Below are 24541 nucleotides of genomic sequence, written 5' to 3'. Positions count from 1 at the left end.
AATGATTTGAAAAACAAAAGTAACATTCATTAATATGAACAGAATCAGAATGCAATTGACAGTAATTGACATCTTTATTCAAACATAAAATCACACCCATTAAATACTTTTCTGTTTAAAACATTGATTTTAGAAGATTGCTAGTGCTATTACTAGAGACTACTAGGACTGATACTTCATATAGTATTAAGCAGCTTCTTAACACCTTAGAGGTGTCCACCCTCAAACTTGAAACCCTGAGGCATCAAACCCGGATTGGTTATACCTCCTTTCGAATCCTCCATCATTGGTGCTTGATGATACTGATTCATCACGGCGAAATTAAAAACCCCCATCCTCTGAGACAGATTAGAAAAATGGGAAACATCTCGACTACCTTCCAAATCAAATTCATTCATCATATGAACCTCATTCATGAACCTGAACTTGTAGCTCTGAGAAACATCCACATTCGCAACCTTATCCTCCCCTGCTATGAGATGGCTGCTATTGCTCATCATCCCTAGCACAGGATTCTCAAAATCGCGAACATTATTGTCCCAATAATCCATATTCCCAATGGTACTAGACCCCGAAGAATTGCAACCTACATCATTGCTCAAATTTTGATTAGTGTCTAACTGATCAATAACAACATTACCTGCTTGACAGGATGAGTATAGCAAAGAGTTCTCTGTTAGCTCCTCGGCTTTCTTAGCAACATTCTTCCTAAGTTCCATAAGACTCGCCTTGAACTGTTCGAGTTCACACAATCCCATCTCATCAACAGCAGCTTCTTCCCACCAGTTTCCACACCCTTCATTTGTATCACTTGACTGACAGTTCTTCTCATCATCAGCAGGCTCACCCACCTTTTTTTTCTCCACAACATTACGATTCGTAGCCCTCTTTTTCTCATCAGTCTTTCTCTTGATCTCATCGCGCTGTCTGTTCTGCTCATCCACCATCAAATCAAACCCAGCAGGCTCATCATAGAAGGACCCAAGATTCAGGTAACGACGAATGATGTTGTCAGAGTTTGGATGACCAAAGCAGAACAGCTTGCCCCTCTCAGAGAAAGTCAAGACTGCCATTTCCACCCCACATAGTGCACATAACTCGCTTGCTTTCTTGAACAACCCTAGACGTCTTTTCGAGAACGTAACATGTTTTCTAGTTTGGTCTGCTATTCTCTCTATACGGATCTTCCTTCTTCCATTGCTTCTCGTCCTGATTACTTCCTTCTTACCATCCTCTGTCTCCTTATTGTTGGCCATTAATAATGATGAAATATGATTGAAAAAAAAGAGAGAGCTGTTTGTTATTATTACTTAGGACTAGCTTAATTATTAATTTTACAATGTCATTAACTCATTTTATATAATGTATCACATTAGAAGATCTCATCAAAGAGAATAAGGAGCATCCTGTTATTGATTACGTAATATTTTCCATATAATTCATTCAAGATATTTGGGATTTTTTTTGGAAAAAGATTTTATTATTGCATAATTATTTTCAGTATCTTGTTTAAAAATAAAGTTGCTAAATTAGTTATGATTTGATGAGTAGATAGATCATGGATGGATGGTAATTATACTCATATATTGGGTGATTATATATGTTGATATTTTAGTCTTCAAAATTATCTGCTGAATATTTCTATTTTCCCTGTGAAGATCAGTAATAAAAGATGTATGTGGACTCTTCACTTAAATGTGCAACTAGTGAAAATGTGAAATTAATTTTAAGCGCCCAATATGGATGGTCAGGATGGTAGATCAATCTAAACGGTAGTAAAAGTCAAACCGTGGAAAAACAAAAGGGATGAAAGTCAATAAGAGTGTTTGGCAATGTAGCATTTAATGGCACACAATTACACATAGCATTTGAGTATATTTATCACACCTTATTAGATGCATCATATATCAACGGATAAAGATCACATATACCTTTTGTCCATAATAAGTCCATACTTTGTATATAACAAATACGAAGTATAAGGTCTATTCAGTGAATTTTTCTTCTAATATATGGTTATATATTAAGTAATTTTTTTTCATTTTAAATTAATGATTTATGTGGTACATATCCTAATGAGGATTACACAGTCAATGAAGTATAATTAGGACTTAAGAGCTAGCTATTGTTCATTTTATTTCTTTAATCGGTATCTGAAAGTTCAAACTTTTGTCAAAAAAAAAGTTCTTGGTCAAAAAAAAGTTCAAACTTTGTCCCTAAATTGTTCATTTAAAATAAAATAAAAAAAAAACATATCATTTTCGAAGTGTGAGTACAGTATTACGTTTTAAAATAGTGTAGCCAAGGCACAAGGTTAATACCCTAAAATTTAAAAAATACTTTATATAAAGAAGAGGATATATATATCAAGCAAAGGATCGGATATACAATAACGGGCAAGATATAGATATAAAACTTTTTTTTTTTTTAAAAAAAAAAAAAAACTCTGATTATATTCTAAACAATCGTTGACAAAATCTTCTAATAAAATCATTTAACTTATTCTAACACAGAAATGGTTTAAGATTAGACTCAGTCCAAAAGATCATTTACGTTAAATCTCATCTGCAGCCTCTTTTCTCAAGGAATGGATGTCACTAATCCCAGACTTTTTTAGAAAACCATAGGAGCAATGTGCTCAACCACCTCTCCAAACATTCTCGAGAAGAGATTTAGGCTACCAGAGACTGCCGAGAGGATAATAGAGTACTCACAATGACAGTGCATTAAAATGAAGAGAATATGCCTGAGGATGAATCCTTCGACACTTTCAAAACATTTTTATTGGAAATCACTGATACGGACTACTGATACTACTTGTGTAGAGATGACAATAAAATCGAGAAAAAAGTTGTTCCTGTAAAATTTTAAAACAAAACTATATTTGATTCAAGCTATGCTTGATTTGTATCTCATCTCAACATATGAAGCAGATCAACCAGCAACTATATGGACCTGTGTCTTGGTATGCCTCTCAAAGCACAAAACTTTTATAAAAACCAGATAAAAGCAGAAAATGCATTATGAACTATGAAGGTCCAAATGAAACATAGTTTCATGAGCGATACTTGAATCCATGTAACAAGTTGACGGCAGTATCTTCAAACAAGAAACGAAACAATTAACACAACCTATTAACCACATTCACCAGCGCTTTACATCCTCTATGATTCATCCAATTGATCCTGCATATATATATATATGAAACATGGTTAGACAAACTAGGATTCCCAATTCTATTAGTTGCAGATTATTTAGCAATATACACAATTGTTGAAGATAAATTTACACTAATATACTTTCGTATACTCGTAACCAATAATGAAGCATGTGAAAGTAGAGTTTAGCATAGCTGTACAGACCTGGTCTGATGTCCAGAGGGTGAGGTTGTCCCTCAGAAGTTGCATGATAAGAGTGCTGTCCTTGTAAGATTCTTCACCCAAAGTATCCAGCTCTGCTATGGCTTCTTCAAATGCCTGTCAATATTTATAAAATATAGCGAATTATTATTAGATACACTACCACATGGAAACTGTCAAATTGAAAGTATCAATATATAACCAATTTAAGGCAACATCTAGAAATAAAACTGATTAATATAAACAGGCATCCACAAGCTAAGCTAAAATACTGAAAATACATTCAAGGTTCTCAATACAAATATCAAATCATTACACATGCAATTGGCTCCAATTTGGTGACCAAAACTCACAACAAAATTAATTTCATAGAGAACAAAATTAATTTCATAGAGATATTTACATTCAAAGATCTCAATTCATCAAGTCGAAAACCCTGCAAATGCATCCCAAATAACCATTCGTATACATATAAACCAAACATAAGTTAAGCCATTTTTCAGGTTATGAAAGCTATGGCATCTATACAACTTTCATACAAATAGACAAAAACCAGCTAACAGAGAGCACAATACCATCTTAACATCAGAAAATCAGAAACTACACCCATTGATGCAACAAACAGTTAGAAAGGTGAGAGTGGGAAGAGAGGCATCTTCGTCATATAATGTTCTGTTTATCAGGCACTTCAGGATATTTATATGACTGACGAAATAACTCTAGCAACCAGATAATTCTCCTAAGAACAATAAATATTTAAGTTATATACATGGGGATTAGCTTAATTACCTGTTTGGCCATGCTACAAGCTTTATCAGCAGAATTGAGTATCTCATAGTAAAACACTGAGAAGTTGAGAGCAAGACCCAATCTGATGGGATGAGTTGGTGGCAAATCTGTAAGAGCAATTTCCTGGAAGACGAATTTAAAAAAAGTCAGATAAAAAGCTCAATACCATACTTGCTACTTAAAAGACGTCAAAGCCAAAACCACAGTGGCGAAGAAATATCTTCTGAATTCCAGACAGCGATAATCAGATTGAAATACATGAGAAAATAGCCACAGGAAAGCTAGACTGGATACTTCATATTTTTATCTGCATATGCAACCCCTACTATTGAAACATGTCAACAGATCAACAACATACAATCTCTCAGATCCAAACAGCATAAACCCATACACCTCCAGAACCCCTTTATTTTATACCACCACAGAGATCAATTAGACATGTGCAAGACAGATCTGTCAAGCCAAAGCCAGAGAAATATATGCAACTCATATTTTTTCTTGACACAGATTTCAAAATAATATGCAAAGACATTGATGACCCAATAAACACTCCTACACAAATCTTATTTCTAAAGAGTCAATGACTGAAGGCTATAATCCTGGTAGCAAGGATCAATGGTTACATCACAAACCCTCCATATCTGCTTTCTGCTGATCATAACACTCCTAAGACGCCAATTCAGCTAAACTTGCAGATTTTTAGTACTGAAAGAGGCCTTCAAGATAGACTCTAATCAAATTATGCCAACAATTCCAGAAAAGCGATAATCAAATCCGTTACTCAATAATCAATACTGCCTCACTCTATCCTTGCACTCCACTTCCAAGATAAAACGAGCGTGAGCTAGTATACTACCAGTACATTAGTATTTAATACGGAAACAAATCTTTGAATTAAAGTTCATCTAATTCCTGAGAATCAACAATCCTGTTCAAAAAATACCTCACTTCAATCTAGCTTTCAAAGCCATTAAATCAAAATATTCTTCTCACCAACATTCTCATCCTTATTCTTCATTTCAACTACAGTACAATATTCAGCCAACACATATTGTATCCACAACACATCAATATTCCTATTAAACTGCAGGAATGTTCTCAAATATCCAAAATAAATCCAAATATTCCAATTCAAACTGCAGAAACTTTCTCAAATATCCAAAATACATCCAAATCCCTATTAAACTGCAAGAATTTTCTCAAATATCCTAAATATACATCCTATAAAACTGCAGGAATTTTCGCAATTATCCAAAATACATCCAATATATCCATAATATTCAAGTATCAAATCTCAGTCATTCCATCAATATACTCTTTTCAGTAACTAATCAAACAGCATTAATCACTCATTCAGCCATTGTTAGCAAGAATCTCAGTTATTCTTCCATACCTCAGCATATAAAGCAGCAAAATCAAGCATAAATTCAAAGATTCTATCAAAAGAATAAAGTATTACACAAAAAATAACATATACAAATCGAATTAAAACTTTTAGGTCAAAATCAATTCAGACAGATCTCCGCAAAATCGAACATCTAAACCCTAAAAAAACGGCAAAAAATCAAAAAAATTAAAAGAAAAAGCACACAAACCTGAGCAGCTTTGTAAGCATTCATAGTATCTTCAGCAGCAGTTTTCCTTTCATCACCAGATTTAAACTCAGCCATATAACGATGATAATCTCCCTTCATCTTCAAGTAGAAGACTCTAGATTCACTAACAGAAGCAGTAGGAGTGAGATGAGAATCAAGAAGCTTGAGAATACAAGCACAGATATCAGAAAGCTCAGATTCAACTTTTCCACGGTAATCCCTAACAAGAGCGACATGGTCGTCGTTCTTGCGACCTTCTTCTTTCTGCTCAATGGAGGAGACGATGCGCCAAGCAGCACGAAGAGAACCGATGACGTTTTTGTAGGCGACGGAGAGGAGGTTGCGCTCTTCGACGGTAAGTTCGCTGCCGGAAGAGGTGGTGGTGACGACGAGTTTGTCCATGTATTTCGCCATTTCTTCGTAGCGTTCAGCTTGTTCGGCAAGTTTCGCCATGTAAACGTACTGTTCTCTGGTAAGGTTGTCTGGAATCGCCATTGTTGAGAGGTTGAAGAAGGAGGAGGAGAGAGAAAATGGTGGTTTTTTTGGGGGGGGGGGGGGGGGGAAAGGGGGCGAGGAAGAAGAGGAGGTTTTGGTTTTATGAGAAGGGTGAGAAGAAGAATCTTGGAATGTGGGCCGTTTTTTAAGTATGAGGTGGAAATAGAGATATTAAAGGGGAAATAAAATATTGTCAAATTGATGAAATTGTTAAGCAAGTTGTGTTGCATATGAAGTAGAAAATATCACAAAGGGGTGGTGAATTTGATGATTGAGGGATGTGCAAATGTGTAGGTGGATAATTTTAACAGTGTTTGTGTTTTTTTTTTTATTATTATTATTATTATTATTTATTCTAAATGGAAATATTATGGGAGTATATAGATTATTTAGGCCCCGTTTAGTTTACTTGATTTTTGTTTATTTGATTTGATCTGATCTGATTGTCTGATTTGACCATTCTTTGACTTGTACAATAAATCAATCTTTGACTTTAAATGTACAATAATCTATAAGGTAAAAATATATCAAGTGAGATTTTATGTGATTTTTAATAATGTGTATTTAACTATTGATTAATCCGTAATTTTCATAACTTTTTTCATTACGAAGTTAAAGATATCCAGCGATAAAAACAACTACACATAAAACGATGATCTGTTCTGAACTTATTTTTCCTGATCTAAACTTATTTTTTTCCTGATATCCAGCGATTGAGGACGGTGAAAAAATTTCAATGCATAGATTTGATTTTTTACAATTAAAAATTTTAGATCAATTTCACAATAATTTTTCACTTCGTGGTAAATATATATATTGATTTATTTACAAGACTATAAAGATTAATTTTATATAAATTTATTTTTGCTAACATGTTTTATTTATCCATTTTGATTAGATGGAAGAGATATGGGTGTGAACGAAGTTGGTGATTCTATCAAAATAGAAGATAAATAGTATACATGTTTTTAATATTTTTTTTATAATATTTTTATCTTTTAAAAAACAACAAATAATGATTTAGGATTTAAATTATTTAAAAATAAAAAATATCTTTTCACATTAAAGATTTTATCCTAATATGTAACCGATAAAATATTACATTTACAATTATTATTTTTGAAAGATATCATATTTACAATTTAATCATATTTTTAAATCCAATTGTTATATAATTAACAACCACAATAAAATACAAAACAACAATAAATAAAGTCGCGTTAAAAATTACATTTAAAAAAAAATTTGTAATAGGCAATAACACTTTAATTAAAATATTATGTGTTTTTTTGTCTGAAATTATTAGATAGTAAAATAAATCAAATAATTAAAAAAAACATAGATTCGATACAAAAATATATTTTCTTGAGATTTATATATGAAAAAACCGTGCATGGCACGGGATCTAACCTAGTTATAATCTAAGGCTATCCTTATGTTAATAAAAAAACAAAAACTTCTGAAAATTTTAATTACAGTAAAAGAGTTTCCTATAACTATCAATACCACACAGTGACACAATACAGAATCGACCAACATCAAACTAATTAGGAGAAATCCCCTTTATATTGCAAGATTAGCAACTGTACAATTAGTAGAGCAAGAAATTAAATGTAGACTCTATAGAATTATTTAGGTGTAGTTGGCAGGTTGATTATTATTTAGATGTAACTATGTATGTAATAAACTAATACGGAGTAACTAATAATTAAAGCACCAATTTTGTAAGTTGCATTGTAATATAAGTAAATCGTGTTCATTAATCATATATTAAAAGTACAGTGTAAATCGCATGCATATATTAACTTGTTTTTAAACACAGTACAAGTCCAAGTATACAGGAAAATCATCATCAAAATCAAAATCATGCTTCATTCGTTTAAAAAAATAATTAAAAAAAAAACCTCAATTATAAAATTACCGAAATAATCAAATGAATTGCCCTAAATTGTACCACAAATCTTGCTTATAAATCTAGATTAAACATAAATCATACATTAACCGAATTCCGGCAAAAAGGACAAACATTATTTTTATACAGCCATCTAAGTATACAAGGCTCATGAAACACATGCTCGCAAGGCAACTTCCCTAGAGATTTTGACCACTTCTTTATAAAACTAACAGCCTTATAATCTTCGCCTTCTTTGCTGTCCGTGGTTTTCAATTTTTGTAGACATATACCACACATATCCTCTCTTTTCAAAAACGCACCAACATCATCATCATCAATACTAAGGCTTTGCAACCCCTTGATAACTAGTATTTTCTCCTCAAAGACACGGTCATTATTGGCAGCAACACACGCCTCGAACTCGTCTTCATTGCAAACTCGATCAGAAACAATACGATCAAGCCTTATATCAGGAATTTCAATCTGCTTTAGAATATTACCTTCATGTTCGATACTTTGTCCTCCTTGTTTCTTAAGAGATTCAACTTCTTCCCATATTTCGTACCTTAAAGTATTCAACTTTTCCATCAACCAATCACCAACAAAAATGTTTTTCTTAGAGGCTACAAGATCTTTAACGATATCTACGTAACACAATATGCAAAATGGGTTAATCATTAGACCTTTCTTTGGAGGTAATTTTCGTTTGATCACCATTCGTCGACCATTAGTATGATAATAAACTAAGTTTTCGTAGTAATCGTAGTTTAAACTAACTTCGAATCTTGTAGAGGAAGTACACGAGTCATCGCCTGGTGTGGGATTGATTATTGTATAATCGTCATGGCTACAAGGAATTACGATACCAAGATTGTGAAGCTCTTCATACCAAGCGATTAGACCTCTTTTTCCTTCCATACTGATTAACCCTAGAGAAATTTTGAGGAGAAATAGTGTATGTCTAGTTTAGGTTTTTTAATTATCAAATTATTATGTGCAAACAAGAATTAAACCCGTATATATACACAATCTAGATAGCTCATGTCCTAAGCTTGGTAGTATTCCTAGGTAAATCGGTACAATTTAGGAAACTATTGTACGGAGTAGTAACTAACTGATAAAAAAACTTTATGCATATACTATTCTGTCAATAAAATAAAATAATTAAATAAACAATTAAATAATACAAACCGCCCTACAAAAGTACGTAATGTATGGGCCGGGGTTTTTTCAGAATTTCTGGTACTCCTTAATTGTACCTTAATTCATTAAGCTAATTACATCCAACTTTTTTAATCTTATGCCTACCCCATTATGTATAAGTTTCTAGTTTTGTAAGGTGAAGGAAAGCTAAATACCTCTATCTAATGAGTTTACTGAACTATACAATCTCCTCTGTGAAATTTTATGCACGTTTGGTTTAAAGTTGGGTGAAATTCTATCCATGGGTTGCCACATTTTTATTAGAGGTGATCATTGGGCGGGGCGGCTTCGGACTTTTCCAAGGTAAGAAAAATCAACCCATTTTTCAGGACGAGTCAAATTTTGAGCCGAAAAGTTTGTGCCCAAACCCGTCCAAAATGGCTGGTTCGTGCGGCTCTTTGGGCCATTTTCATTCGGACCTGGCAAATTATAAAACCAACTAAATATGCATATATAAAACCGTCTTCCCAAGCCTGCCCAAAATTTTTGAAAAATTGGACCGTGCTAAAAATTTCTGCCTAAAATCCAAAACCCGTCCAAATTTGGGCCGGGCCAATGGGCCGGTCCACCTTTGATCAGCTCTAGTTTTCATCCCTAGTATATCATCCATACTAAGGTACGATCCTATAGAACAAAATATGTTCAAGTAAGGTTGTACATCAACTATTCTAGTATAAATCATCTAAGCCAATAATCAACTATGATGATCAAGCAATCATGTTATAAAACTGCAAATCACAAGGACTATTAAAAAATATATATACAATACGTACCATAAATGTAAAATACATATAATCACAAAGTTTAATTAAAAGAACAACCCAGTATTTTTATTAAAAGGTTGGATTTTTATTTTCCATTTTTCCTATAATTAATTAAAACTAGTATGATCAAAGAAGTCAACTAATTTTTATTTTTTTTGACACACACACACAAAAAAAAAAAAAAAAAAAAAAAAAAAAAAGCAATCACAACCCAATTCCAATGCTTGCATCTATTTATCACTTATTACGATATTACATCAATCTCCGTAACACAATCAGTTTTGCATCCATTTGAAAGCCCAACTCAACTTCATCCGCTTCAGCTATCATCATTTCTATATTTTGCTGATGGCTGTTGACAATTATCAAAACAAATATAGATAAAATATCAAATTAGACGCCTTATATGAATCTATCACAATCAAATTAAAGCATGCAAAATCAAGGTGAACAAATTCCAAAAATCTATATAATTTCGCATATTTAACGGTTGTTTTTAGTCTTTTACAACACTTTACCATCATCCTCCTAAACCCCAATACTCAAATTCTATGAATTTTTTTTAAATTACCAATAATTAACTTATTCGGTAAATTAATTTTCCAAAGGACTCCAATATGGCTACTAACATTTCATATTGTGTTTTTTATATATCACGAATAACTAATACTCATATACTTCGTATACAAATAGTATAGCAAAAAAAAAAAAAAACAAAAAAAAACAAAAAAAAATTAAGTAGCCCATTAAACATAAAATTGATAAATATTAATTATCGAAGTGTTTGATGATTACCCCACATTTCATCCTCCCCACCCAATGCAATTAATATCGTCAAAGTGAAATGAAAGCATAAATATAAATCAAATAAAAGCATAAATGAAGTGTTTCCGTTACCGTGATTATCGATCAGTTGCCATCAACTCCTGGCCTCGTAAATGATCGAATCATCCAACTGAGTCTGATTGGAAAAAAAAAAAAGGAAATGTTGTGAATTGGTAATGGGAAAGATTATTTTAATCTGTTGAGAGTTAGTAATTCTTACAATACAATTAGTAAAATAAAAATATACCTTGGTTGTATGGTTGCAAGCTCCATCATTTTCTGTGGTCTTGTATTGTTTGAAAATCCATCTCAATGCAGGGAACATGTGAGATTTTGTGCCATTCAGATCCAAAATGTGAATAACTATTATCAGAGTTCGTAAGTATCTTGCTTGAGCTAACATATTCCAACTCGAGAATTCACCACTCCATACATTTGTTGTACTATATCATCTTTCAAAGCTTTTGCTTTTTTCCTCTTTAAAATCGAATAATACAAGATGACGACAATTGAATGTAGTGAATGATGTAGTATCAGCTTTTAGCTTCCCAAATGAACAACTCTTCTTTGAAGATATGTATTGCAAGATCATGCCCTAAATCGTGCATCTTGCATTTCCATACTTCTCCTTTTGCGCTCTCCTCTGTCCAATTATCCTCCTCTAATTGTAAGAATGAGATATTCAACAAAGTTTGGAAATAGTCTTCCCCCATCTTTTCCATTGTCAAAGTTGAGTTGCTTGTTTCATGTAGGGTGAGGAATCCCTGAGAAATCCAAAGATCAATGAGCTCATTCTTATCCATTATGTGGTCTTTGGGGAAGGTCGCACAGTAGGCAAAGCATTGTTTCAAAGAAAGCGAAGGCAAATGCTGATAGCTCAAAAACAACGACGGTAAAATGTAATTTGGATCATTTTCCGACGAAGTAGCCCATACTTCATTATTCTCTATCGATTCCCAATATTGTATCCTTTCCTTCGATTGAAGTAAACCTCCCATAGTTGTTATTGCCAAAGGAACACCGTTACACTTTTTAACAATCCTATGCCCTACCTCCTTATGAGAAGGAGTAGGAATATTGACCTGTTTTTCAAATAATGTCCAACTATCCTCGTCTGATAATCCTTTCACGAACCCCAGCACTCGTTGCAACCTTTTTACTACGAGTGGTAACCAAAATCACACTACCTTGACGACGACCCTCAATTGGTTTTTCAATGAATCCCATAAGGCTTTGTCTTCTTTCCAAACATCATCAAGTACAAGCAAGAACCTTTTGTCTTTCAACTCTTTTTCAAGTTCTTCCCTAATTGCTGCCATGTTAGTCAAGTCGCATTTCTTTGATGAAAGCAATTCAACCATTTCCTTCAAAATTCTTTCAACATTGAAATCCTCAGACACACATACCCACATTTTGTTATCAAAATGTTTTGCAACTTTCTCTTCGTTCTGGTATAGAGCTCTTGTTAAAGTTGTCTTACCAAAACCTGATTATTGAACAATAACAAAATTCAATAACATAATAATGAGGATTTGATAATATTGTAAGGATAAAATATTGATCTTTATTTACCAAAAATAGAATAAATCACAACCTTACAACGTTAGAAAGAGAATAGAGAAAAAATAGTATAGTGAACTATTAATCTCGTGAAGAAAAGTAATATTTGCTATTTTATGTCATTTGCATTTTTGTTATTATTTTATTTTCTTTTTTATATGTTATTTTATTAATCGGAAATTCTCCATATAAGAGAAGTAGACTAATTTATTTCCTATCTCCCATAGCGAGAATAAAATCTAAAATTTTCATGTCTTACCACCCAGTCAAACAGGCACTTCAGTAGTCATAAAACCTAATAACTACCTGTTTTTTAGTTGTCACATTCACCAAATTGATAGATACACATTACAACTTTTTATCTTATTCACTAGTATACATTTTCCAAGCAAGCTTACGACTTAAATATATCAGTGATAAATTTTATATGCATTAACTTTATTTGGCATCATTTTTTTTTTTACTTAGGCCTTGTTTACTTCACCTTTAAAAAAAAAAGTATTTAGTAAAAATAATTTCATTTCAGTTATATAAAATCTATTCAGTAAAATTAATTTCAGTTCAGTAAAAATAAGTTCAGTTTAGTAAAATTCAATTTTCTTAAAGAAGAATTATAATAGAAAATCAGTAAAAATAATTTATGTTCAACAAAAATAATTTCAGTTCAATAAAATAGATTTTTTTGTTTTTTGAATCGCTAATACTTCTCAATCTCTTTCAAGAGTTCCAACTACTTCAATTTAGAGTCTCACAAAATCTTTGATTCAATACAAAATATACTTAGCTTTGGTAAATCTTTTCTCTATCTCTCTCTAGCGCTCTCTCTCTCCCCCAAAAAACCCTACCGTCTCCCTCAAAATCTCTCCGGCCATGAGGCTCGCCGGCGGGTGTGCGGCTCACCGCCCATGCCACAACGTCGGCGAGCCTCTGATCTACCTCCTTAGGGTGTTTTTTTTCTATTTTCGCTTTGGTTTTTTGTCCGGTCGACCTAGCTTTTTGTGCCGCTCCCCCTTTTCAGCCGCCGCTATTCCTCACCGGCCTTGTAGCTGGCTTGCCGCCACTCTTCTTTTCAGCTTCCCCGCCGTGCCTCTGCTCCACCGCCTTGGGCGTCGTCGCGACGTTTTGCAGGAGAACGGGGAGGGAGAGTTATCTCCCTCTGAGTCCCTCGCGTAGGGCCGTTCTCAGTCTGGTGTTTCCAGCCGTCGTTACCACGGTTCAGGGGTGTGTGGGGTTTGGGCTTCTCGGGCGGGTCCCTGCGGGTCGGGCTTTCCTGTACGGTGGTATGTGGGTTGGGTTGGTGAACCTCGGTGCTTGGATGGTGGTACTCGGTTTGGCTGCGGGGTCATTTGCTAGGGTTTCGTTTGTAGTTCTCGTTTTTAATTTTCTTTCTGTTTTTTATTTCAGTCGGTGTGTGTGTGTGTTGTTTTTTCGGGTTTGTTATTTTTTCTTCTTGTGTGGTGCGTTTGTGTTCTATGGGGTGTGCAGATCGGTATGCCAATCTTCTGGTGTAGGATTTGAGCCGGGTTTTTTTGTTTGATCTTCTTTTGGCTTGGGCTGAAGGGTTATGCTTCCAAGCTGGAGTCCGTGTTTGAATCGGAGATTGTATTGTCAATGGTGAAGTGTACGACACCAATTTTGATTTCAGGTCGAGGAGTACAGGATTCTGAGTCAATGAAGGTTCACGTCAGAAACTACAGCTTATTGCCAGACCCCCTTGCAAGAGGCTGCATAGGACAGCGTTATATGAGTCAAGGGTATTTCAGAAAGTCATTTTGCGCATGCAATTGTAGTTTATTTTATTCCGAACTTGAAATTGTTTCATTTGTCTTTGTATTGTTCGATTACGATTTCTTATGTAAGTGTCGTATGGCTTATTATTAATGAATTTTAATCTTCCCCCTCAAAAAAAAAATACAAAATATACTTCTTTGTTGTCTCATATCACAACAATATCTTTTTATTAAAAAATCTATTGTAAAATTCCTCCTAAATTATATGCTATAATAAATCAAACTTGATTAAGATGAGGGAGTATAAACGTCCAAGAGAGCAAAATCCAAGAGGGAGTATAAACGTCAAATACATGTATAGATATCATATGTTTAAAGAGTATATTGAAGTATTATTTTTAAAAAAATAAATATCAATTTTTTTTGTAGAAAATATCTTAGGTGTAATATCTATATATAAATATACTAAAGTAGCAACCGCTGACGTCATCTTTCTCCCAAACCTGTACATATGTCGACTTATTATGAAAAATTTTCCCGCCTAAAAGTGTATGACTTATTTTTGAAAAAAAAAATAAAAATTATCATGTGATAGTTTAAAAACATTGTATCTAAACCAATCATTTAAAGTTACAACAGTAAACTTATCATTTGTTTTTGTATTTATCCCAAGTTACTACACATTTTACATAAATCAATAATTTAAATTAATAAAAATAAGCTGACTACAATACTATTTTCCTAAAAGGTAGGATATTAACGGATACTTCGAATTCATATTAATAATTGGTTTGCTTTTGAATAATGATTAATCATATTGTTGGGGTTGCTTGTTAATACAAGAATTTTGATTTTTTTTCAAATCAGAATATCTTCTTAATACAGAAATTTTGTTTGTGTTTTTTTTTAAAAAAAATCACCAATCTTAATATTTTGATATACTATTGAACATGTTGTTGATGATACTTTTTATTTGCTTTCAAAGATTGATAAATTCGAGGGCGTTGTTTAACAATCCCCTTAGTAATACTTAACAACATAGGCTTATGATTTTATCTAGGACAAAAATGTGAAAATATTAAAGTAAAATTAACATTAATTACCCGATTAATGTGTGATTTTGTCATAGATTACAAACTTAATACGAAGTACTAATTTAAGTAATATATTAATTAGTTATCTAACGCCTCGCTCGAGAAGATTATTTGTAGAGTATATGCAAGTTCAACACTACAATTTTATTTGTTAAAATCGTGCATCGCACGGGGCTAATCTAGTATGCTTATTATATGGGGGATTTATCAATAACTTTTTCAAAATATAATGCAAATTTTTTTCAAATAAAAAAAAAGTATATGTCACTTTAAATTCCTTTTTTAGAAATAAGAATTCTTGCAAAAAGTAACAAAACATTTTAAATTTAAAAAATAACACATCATATGAGAAGTTAAAATTTTCTTATTTTCAAGTAAAATATTGTATAGTATTTAAAAATTCAACTACCAATATCTAAGGTGTTATTATGGTAATCATATTATCTTTCAAAAAAAATATATGGTAATTATATTATCATATACTAGTTTTTAATATCGTAAAATGCACGGATTTATAAAGTGAGATTTATTAATAATAATAGTAAATTGAAATTGAATGACTTATGTAACAATTTTTTTAGTTCAGTTCAGCTCAGCTCAACTCATTTCAGTCAATGAAAACAGACCCTTAGTATATAGATAGTTATAGATTAATTTGTTTATAATATAATAGTATCACTTTCATTGGTGACGAGGACATTAGTTTCAATGCTAAAATCTCATCAACTTAGTTCAAAAAAAGATTCTATAAGATAATAATATAGTAACAAACTTTGGATTAGGTTATATAAATTAGTTTTGAATATTTTTTATTATATGTTGTAAATGGAAGGAATTATTTTGAATGTAATAGTATATAGTATCATAAACTTAATATGAAAAACAAAACAAGCAAAATAAATTTCAAAAGAACTTTGCACTTTAAAATTTACCTCCAAGCCCAACAATGGCAATGGTGAAGAGGTGTTCCTTATCATTTTCTGGACTACACATCATTTCGAGCAATTTTTGCTTATCATCCTCCCTCCCTATAACCTCAATAGCAATTGCATTTTTCCGAATAATCTCCAGGTTTTCCCTCCCAGCATTGCTAGTGGTAGGCACACTCTTGTCTAGCAGCTTTACTTGTTTGAGGCCTATTCTCTTAGCCTCCTTGTCTAACTCATCGAACTTGGAAAGAATCTCAAGTACCTTGTGAGTCATCCGAAAGCGGAAAACTAAAGGGTTATTAGAGGGAGAGAAGAAATTACACACCTTTTTCTTACGCATGAGGTTCTCACCCAACTCAATATTCCTGCGTATAATTTCATAGTCGTAGTCATCCATTACATTAGCAGCAAAATAAGAGACATTCTTAACTTTTTGAAGCCAACGGTCAACACCTGGATTATCATTAGCACTTCCTACACCTTTAAGCACAGAAACAGGAATAAGATTAGTTTGCATATGATAAACTGGGTAAGAATTTAAAACTGATTTGATTAAGGTACACCTCCCTGCAAGGTTCAAAAGCTTTGCTTGCCAACCCCTAATTCTATCCATAGATTTATCAAGAAGACCAAAATAGTGGGAAGGTTTGAGCTTGTTTGGACTAATTTCAATACCTAAATACTTGCCAAAAGAGATTGAACATTTGAAACCAAAAAAATTGGCAGTATCATTTCTTATCAAATGATTCATACTAGGGGGAAAAATCATGGAAGATTTAGCTTGATTCAGCCTTAGACCAGATATATCACCAAAAAGATTTAACACATTTAACATCTCATTGATATTTTCCTTAGAGGAATTACCAAAGAGAAAAACATCATCTGCGTAAAAAATGTGAGACATATGAATAGAAGAGGTGAGTCTAATTGGTTTCCAAAGCTTCCTACTAACATGTTGCTCAATCATGATAGACAATCTCTCCAAGCATAACACAAAAATATAGGATGATAAAGGATCACCCTGCCTTATACCACGAGAAGGATTGAAAGCTTCACATATTTCGCCATTCCACAAAACAGAAAGGCTAGGAGAAAAAATACAATTCAGGATCAATTTACTCAAATTTTCAGGAAAGCCGAAGAAATTCAAAGTATTTTCAATAAAAGACCACTCTAAGCTATCATATGCTTTTGTAAGATCAAGCTTGAGAGCACAAATATTTTTTCCTTTCTTTTCTTTTTTAAAGACATGAGAAATCTCCTTCACCACAATAATATTATCCTCAATTCCTCTACCAGGGATAAAACTTGATTGAAGAGGATTGATAATTTTTGTCAGAAACGGTTTTATTCGATCAGAGATTAACTTGGTGATCAATTTATAGCTAGTGTTGCATAAACCTATTGGTCTAAATTCCGAGATTTTGGAAGGATTCTCAATCTTGGGAATTAAAGCAATGTAAGACTTATTCACACTAGCAGGAACCTCACAATTCTGAAAAGAACTAAGCACAAAGTTGTATATAGAAGAACCTAAATCAGACCAATAATGCTGAAAAAAACGAGGCTGCACACCATCAGGACCAGGACATTTCATGGGATTCATTCGAAATAAACACTCCTGGACTTCATCAATACATGGAATTCGAGACATAGCCCTACGGTCAGAATTAGATAAGATAAAATTTGGTACAAAATTATTATCCAAAGATAAAGATGATTGTAATTTTGAACTAAAGATATGAACAAAATTTTTCCTTGACTTTTTTTTATTTTTGCCAAAATATGAAAATACTTAGTATTATGATCAGCATATTTACGCCAATTAATCCCGGCCTTTTGTGCCCAAATTATTCTTTCTTTTTTAATGTATATCCTCTAAATCTTTTAACAAATTCTGCTCAAGATTACTTAGGAAAACCGAATTATTATAAGCTAAATATAACTGGATACCATCTAATCTAGCTAAAATTTTCTTTTTTTGTTTTTTTAAATTACCAAAAACATTAGAATTCCAAGAAAAGATAGTATTACTAAAATTATGTAACCCTGCTAAAAAATTGTAATTCGATTGAGCCCAATTATTAACAAAAAAATTGGCAAACCCAGGGTGTTCAATCCAAACCTCTTGCACCTTAATGGAAAAGGACCCTTCACATAAGGATTACTCATATAAATCAGTAAAGGACAATGATCAGAATAATTAGTGCGAGTAAGATGCAAAACCTTAGTATGAGGAAAGAAATCCAGCCACGAAAGACTTGAAAGAGCCATGTCTAAGCGTTGCCTAATGAGATCACCATCCTTCCTCGTATTAGTCCAGGTGAAGGGAGCGCCATGAAACCCTAAATCAACCACCCCCTCTTTATCAGTAAACTCTTTGAAATCCTTGCATTGACTGTCTCTAAAGGGGCGACCACCCGATTTTTCTGATTGCTTAGTTACTTCATTCAGATCCCCCAAAATTAACCATGGCATGTCACTAGGTGGAATTGATTGTTTAAGACGTTTCCAATCCAAATGACGCTCCTTGGGAACACTTGAGGCATGCATTCCAGTGATTGTAACCTCGGGAGTGTTATTACTAAAATGAAAGAGATTTCCCCTCATCCGAGAATTTCAAAAGATCCACCCACATCCTCCAATTTGATCGGAGTCATTAACAAGGGTATTTTCGGGCAATCGAGGTGGAGGTTTGCTAATTATTTCCTCCCTTCTCCGTATAGAGTCCATTAATCTCAGAGCACCCTCCATTTCCGTCGGTGGAGGAAGAGAATCCACCACTCGTGTTTGAGGAAGCAAATGCAGAAGCTGCTTCGGACCTGGGGTGCATTGTCTTGCATAATTCATCAGCTCCGGTTCGATTGCTCCAAAATTGGGCACTTTCTCCATTGGAGTTGAAAACTGAGGGGGTGATTTCCATTTCTGATAGTTCGTTATTGGAAGGACATTCCTCACCTCCCAAGGCTTGAGTTTTGGAGGAGGAGAGGGAGGAGAATTGTGTTTGTGGCTTTTCGGATGGTTGTTTTTGTTGTGATCCATGTGAAATTTCTGTAGCATGCAGTTGAGAAGAGGGAATGCTTGAGAGAATGACTTGAGTTTCAATAGGACAAACTGAAGGAATTTGTAGAAGAGGAAGGTTAGAAGCATGCAAAGGAACAGTAGAAGGAGAAGAGTCATTACAAGCCGTTGTTGACACATGTTGAATACTTTCATTTGCATGTTGACAATTAAGATTTGTAGAAGGGAAAAGAATATTTGCTTGTAAAATTGTTTTATCAGAAGGAATCGAACTATCAGTCTGATTTTGTACTGGAACCAAGGGGGAGTTTAAAAGTTTTTTTGCCAAATTTCCTTCATTAGACTTTTTTCTCCATTTTGAATTTGATTGACTTCCTTTTTGATCAAAACGAGGAGATTTGGCCGAATTAGGCTTTGGTGGAAAAGTAGTAGAATTTGGAAAGTTTTTCTTCGATTTTCTTCTGTTAGACACCACAGTCCATGGGCCATACAAATCCACTTTTTCCAAATCTGATACACTTTCTAGCACTTGGGCTGGCCCATTAGCAGTCTGATCCAAATTAGGATTTGTAGAACACTGACCCAACTCAGCAGATGAAGACAAAGGTTCGAACCTTCCCCCCTCACTTGGTAAGCAAATATTTACAGTATGAGGAAAGGCCACCGCTTTAGAGACATCTTGTTGTTGCTTCCCTTTGTTGCCACCTCCATGCATGCAATTCAAAGCCTCGTGTCCTATCATGCCACAAGAAAAACACAAAGAAGATAAGTTTTCATATACTACCTGTTGCCACGCGCCACCCACCCATACTTTGGTGATCAAGGGTGAATTAAGATCCATTTCAACACAGACACGCGCATATCTTCCTCTTATGAGTCGGTCAGTTGAGTAATCCACCCGAGCAATTTCAAACAAAGCAGATTTTTCATAATACTCTACTGGAAGCTCTGGAAATCGGATCCAAACAACCATTGTTTCAAATTGAGATTGATTTGGCCTAAAATTGGGTCTCCATTGTGTAATCATCAAGAAGTGATCAAAGATAAACCAAGGCCCTCCAAACAGAGCACGCTCATAATCATCTTGCATTTGAAAATCTGAACAAGAATATACCTTTACCCAAATCAATTGTTTCAAGATTTCCTTTAATTTTCCACATGATTTGAGCTCTTCTCGCCATGAACTCCTGTCTAACCGAGATACCAACTACTTTTCCCATTAAGGTCATTGACCAAGGCTGTCTTAACTTAGCTAATGTCTCCTTACTAAATTGCACAGATAAATTTCCTTCAGGAGCCATGTCTTCAACATCATCCCATTCCTTGGCTGTTACTACAATTTTTCGCGCTTGATCAAACCATTCAGACGAAGTAGCAACTACCTGTCTAAAACTAAGAGGAGGACTAGGACTACCATTAACATTAACTGTGGATTCTATCATTTGAGAAGTTGTTAAAGGAGGATTCCCCTCCATTGGAGGGGAAAAAACGAAAATGAAATTAACTGAAAAACAGAGTATGTAGACTTTCTCTCACTAAAACTTTCTCTCACTAAAACAATTGATATTTGATTCTAACCTTTACGTACTTCTTATATATTCCTATTATTCTTACTTTTACCTTGCCTATCTTAGCTTTGAGTAAAGTAATTGATATTTGATTCTAACCTTTACGTACTTGTGTTATTACCGAATTTATTATATTAATGTCTCAAGTTATGAATATTGAGATTACACCTTGTGGATTACAATTATCTTGATTAGTTAAAGTTATGGTTTTACCAGAATAGTGCAACTATTTGAAACAAATTACATATAATATCGTTAATAATGTAATTTAAATATTCAGATCAAATCATTTTTTATTACTCTTAACACAAGGCTTACATATACTTTCTCCTTCCCTAAATATGTTGCATGTATATCGTTTTGGGTGTTGGTAGATATTTATCTATTTTAAAATTTTATATTTGTTGACTCGAATGAACAATACAAGAGGGGGGGTGAATTGTATTGTAGAGGAACTAGGGTAATTTTTGCGGAATACTTAAAGAAACTTAAACAAAAACTTTAAAGTGCAAGAGAGATTTTACGTGGAAAACTTCTTGGCCCTAATCAAGAAGAAAAAACCACGACCACAAGGGATTTTAATCACAACTCTTAATAATTATATAACCTTCAAGTTCCTCTACGAACTTAAGTTCCCCCTCAACTGATCCCTCAATCAGTTGAGCTCTCAAATCTCTCTCTTTCTCCTTGCTTCACTCAAAGCAATTTCACACTCTAGAGTTTACCCAAACTCTACCCCAATACAACTCAAGATTAAAACTTCTAAGATGCTAAGTACAAAGACACTCAAGGACTTAAGTGGATTTTTGACTCTTTTAGAAAAGCTAAGAATCGTAATGCTCAAGTGTACTTTTCAAAACAGAAAACTAATCCTATTTGTACAGGAGGAAAGCAGTTGAAAACCTTACATTTGCCTTAGCTCCCACTATACCACAACTTCCATGAAATAAGGAAGTGTAGTTCGTGGATGCTTGGGCAGCAAGCTGAAGCATACAATAAGGAAGTGATTCCTTTATTTTCTCAACCTCCTTTACCAAGTAAAAGCCGTTTTAAAAATAGTTTTACCAAGTCAGATTTTCCAAAATATTAGGATAAAATCAGAACAGAAAATCTTTTAATAAATAAGATATTTTTACTTAAAAGATATTTTTCCGAAATAAAATTAAATCTTGTTAAAGAAAGGAAAAATAAAATCTTTATAAACTGAAATTTAATCCACTTAAATCCTATCAATTAACCATGTACTTAACATATATACAAGAAGCCTAAAATAAATAATAAAGATACAATAGACTCCTTGGAACACATTGAAGCTTCGACTCTGGAGCTTCAGTTCCTCACTCAAGGAACTTGGCTTCTGATTGTCTTCTATGCTCGTCCATAGCTCATCCTTTAGACTTGTTCCATGCTCCGTTCTGACTCTAGAACTTCGTTGCATATAAGAACCTGTCAAGTACATCAAAGCTAATAGACAAAAGTTAAAGCCTTTATGGGTTTGCTTAGGTTCCTTGAGTCATCATCAAAACTTAAGATCAACAATATTCCCCCTTTTTGATGAATGACAAACCTAAGCAAACTCAAAAAATAAAAATTTTAAAAGACAATCAGAAAACGAAAAACTTAAAACAAAAATGAACTAGCTAAATTTAAACAAGGAACTGAATGGAAGTTATAGTTATAGTTATACCTTCTATTATAAACGGATGGAGAGCTTGTCAACAATTGAGTTTGCCTTCTTTTCCCCCTTTTGGCGTTCATCAAAATTAATGCACACAAATATACATATCTAAACACAGCACCATTTTATTGGTTTGTGTCCAAAGCAGAGAACAAAGCACATATAGGCAGAAATAGTATGCAAATAGTCATAAAGCAAGCAAGCAACATCCATATAAACAAACTGATGTTCCTCCAGAACATCAAAAACAAAAGAAAATACCCTGTTTAATTGTTTACAGACCAAAAGAAGCAAAATAAACCAAGTTTAATACAGACCAAGATTAAAAGATAGTTTGATATATGAGATAGGCAGAAAATAGGATTAGGCTGTAGGGGCTGGGGTCTTGTGCTCTTCTTCTGTTTCCTCAGCAACTTCTTCTTCAACAACAATCTCTTCCAGCTTCTTCAACAACGCGGCCTGGCCTTGAGAGAGAATTGAAGTGCTTTCCTTCATTGCTGAGGTTAGTTCCTTAGAAGCATGCACCAGGTCTCCTACTAGCTTCTCAAGAGCTCCAATCCTCAGGAGCAGAGTTGGTTGAGCATCAGACAATAGCTTGACAGCATCTTTAAGTGCCTTCAGTTCCAAGGTGGAACTCACAGAACCAAAGGCAGCAAATCCTGTACCTGCACTTACAGGAGCAGAGTGAGTGATAGATTCCTGCATAAATATGCCCTGTTCCCCCTGAACAAAGGCTTTCTCTTCACTGAGATCCACAAAAGCAGCTGGAGCCTCAGCTTTTGCTTTTGGCTTAACAACCAACCTAATGCTCTTCCTTTTCCTAGCACCAGAAGCATTACTTTTCCTGCTCTTCTTTTCAGAACATTCTTCTTTTTCCTTATTTTCTTCCTCTTCCTCACTTTCCTCTTCTTCCTGCCATTTGTCCAACTCCTCTTCCTCGGTCAGAACCTTAACTCCTTCCTTAGCCTTAGGAGTTTGTTTAGGAAGGAATTGTGTAATACCATCAACAACATGCAAGTTTCTGCTTTCAAGGGTTTTGGGTTGAACAAAATGATTGGTTTGTAGTTTGATATGTTCACAGTTCTCCACAGAAATACCAAAACTCTCAATGAGAGTAATGATCATATTTGCATATCCAACCTTCAAATGGTTTGCAAGACAGTGGGTGAGGTGTTTTATCATGATGGAAGGGAAATTGATTTGTATTTTGTTTTCAAGGCAGTACATCAGCATAGCATCAAGGTGGTTAGCCTCATGCCTGTGCTGAGTTCTTGGAACAATGGCTAAATGCACAAAGATAAACAACAGTTTTTGAATGGGAGAGAACAGATTATGATTAGTTTGAACTTTAGACACCTTTCCACCAATTGATTCCACAATATCTTTTATGGGCACATCACCTACACTTTTATCAGTAGCTCCTTTAAAATATTCATCAAACCCCTCATTCGGAGTTCCAAAGATAGCACATAAATAATCAGCATCAAAACTAATTTTCTTATTTTTAACTCTTGATACACAAACACCATCATAATTCTTAAAATTTGCACAGAATTCTTTCAAAGGAGCATGAGCAAGCACATTATTGTAACTTTCACTAAACAATTGCACCCAATTTTGAGCCTCTAAGATTTCAAGTAATTCAGAATACTTACTTACTTCACACCATGGCAAGTTGATGCAGAAACCATGAATGAAGCGTTCAGAGCTTGCTTCGAATTTCTTTTGAAATGGAGACTTTTCCAACTGAATTTTTTCTCCTAATTCCTCCCAGCCCTGATCCTCAAGTTCCTCCAGCTTTCGTTTCTTTGACTCAGCAGGCAAGTTCTTTGGTTTTTCAACAGAGGGTTTTTTTTTTTATTCTCTTGCTCGATATCCATGGGTGAATCTTTTTGAGGGGTAACTTGAGGTTTTGGTGAAACATCCATGGGTGAATTCGCTGAATCGGTAAAATGTAGGGTGTATTTTACAGAGTGAGGAGGTGAGGAACAGTGTGTAGGGTTTGGTGTCATTTTATAGGGGTGGAATTTTAAGGGA

At 34.0% G+C, this 24541-nt stretch overlaps 2 protein-coding genes across 2 annotated transcripts; both read right to left on the bottom strand.

Moving 5' to 3' along the window:
• Positions 1-2834: 2834 nt before the first annotated feature.
• LOC110706677 (14-3-3 protein 10-like) lies at positions 2835-6238 on the bottom strand. Its single transcript, XM_021884632.1, has 4 exons — positions 5744-6238; positions 4149-4271; positions 3363-3476; positions 2835-3185 (listed from the first exon to the last, which is right to left on the bottom strand). Exons 1-4 carry the CDS (start codon positions 6236-6238, stop codon positions 3165-3167), a joined length of 753 nt encoding a protein of 250 aa, XP_021740324.1. The 3' UTR covers positions 2835-3164.
• A 1990-nt stretch (positions 6239-8228) lies between these two features.
• LOC110706529 (E3 ubiquitin-protein ligase Praja-2-like) lies at positions 8229-8849 on the bottom strand. Its single transcript, XM_021884446.1, has one exon. The coding sequence runs from the start codon at positions 8847-8849 to the stop codon at positions 8229-8231; it is 621 nt and encodes a 206-aa protein (XP_021740138.1).
• Between the last annotated feature and the right edge of the window lie 15692 nt (positions 8850-24541).

The sequence above is a fragment of the Chenopodium quinoa genome, unplaced genomic scaffold, assembly GCF_001683475.1.
Source record: "Chenopodium quinoa cultivar QQ74 unplaced genomic scaffold, ASM168347v1, whole genome shotgun sequence".
In the NCBI taxonomy this organism is placed as follows: Eukaryota; Viridiplantae; Streptophyta; class Magnoliopsida; order Caryophyllales; family Amaranthaceae; genus Chenopodium; species Chenopodium quinoa.
This window is presented reverse-complemented; position numbering and strand designations above follow the sequence as displayed.

Coding starts and splice junctions, on each gene's coding strand:
- LOC110706677 (XM_021884632.1), bottom strand. CDS start 6,238: ATGGCGATTCCAGACAACCTTACCAGAGAACAGTACGTTTACATGGCG. Junction 4,272..5,743: donor ATGCTTACAAAGCTGCTCAG/GTTTGTGTGCTT, acceptor TTCGTCTTCCAG/GAAATTGCTCTTACAGATTT. Junction 3,186..3,362: donor CCCTCTGGACATCAGACCAG/GTCTGTACAGCT, acceptor ATATATATGCAG/GATCAATTGGATGAATCATA.
- LOC110706529 (XM_021884446.1), bottom strand. CDS start 8,849: ATGGTGATCAAACGAAAATTACCTCCAAAGAAAGGTCTAATGATTAAC.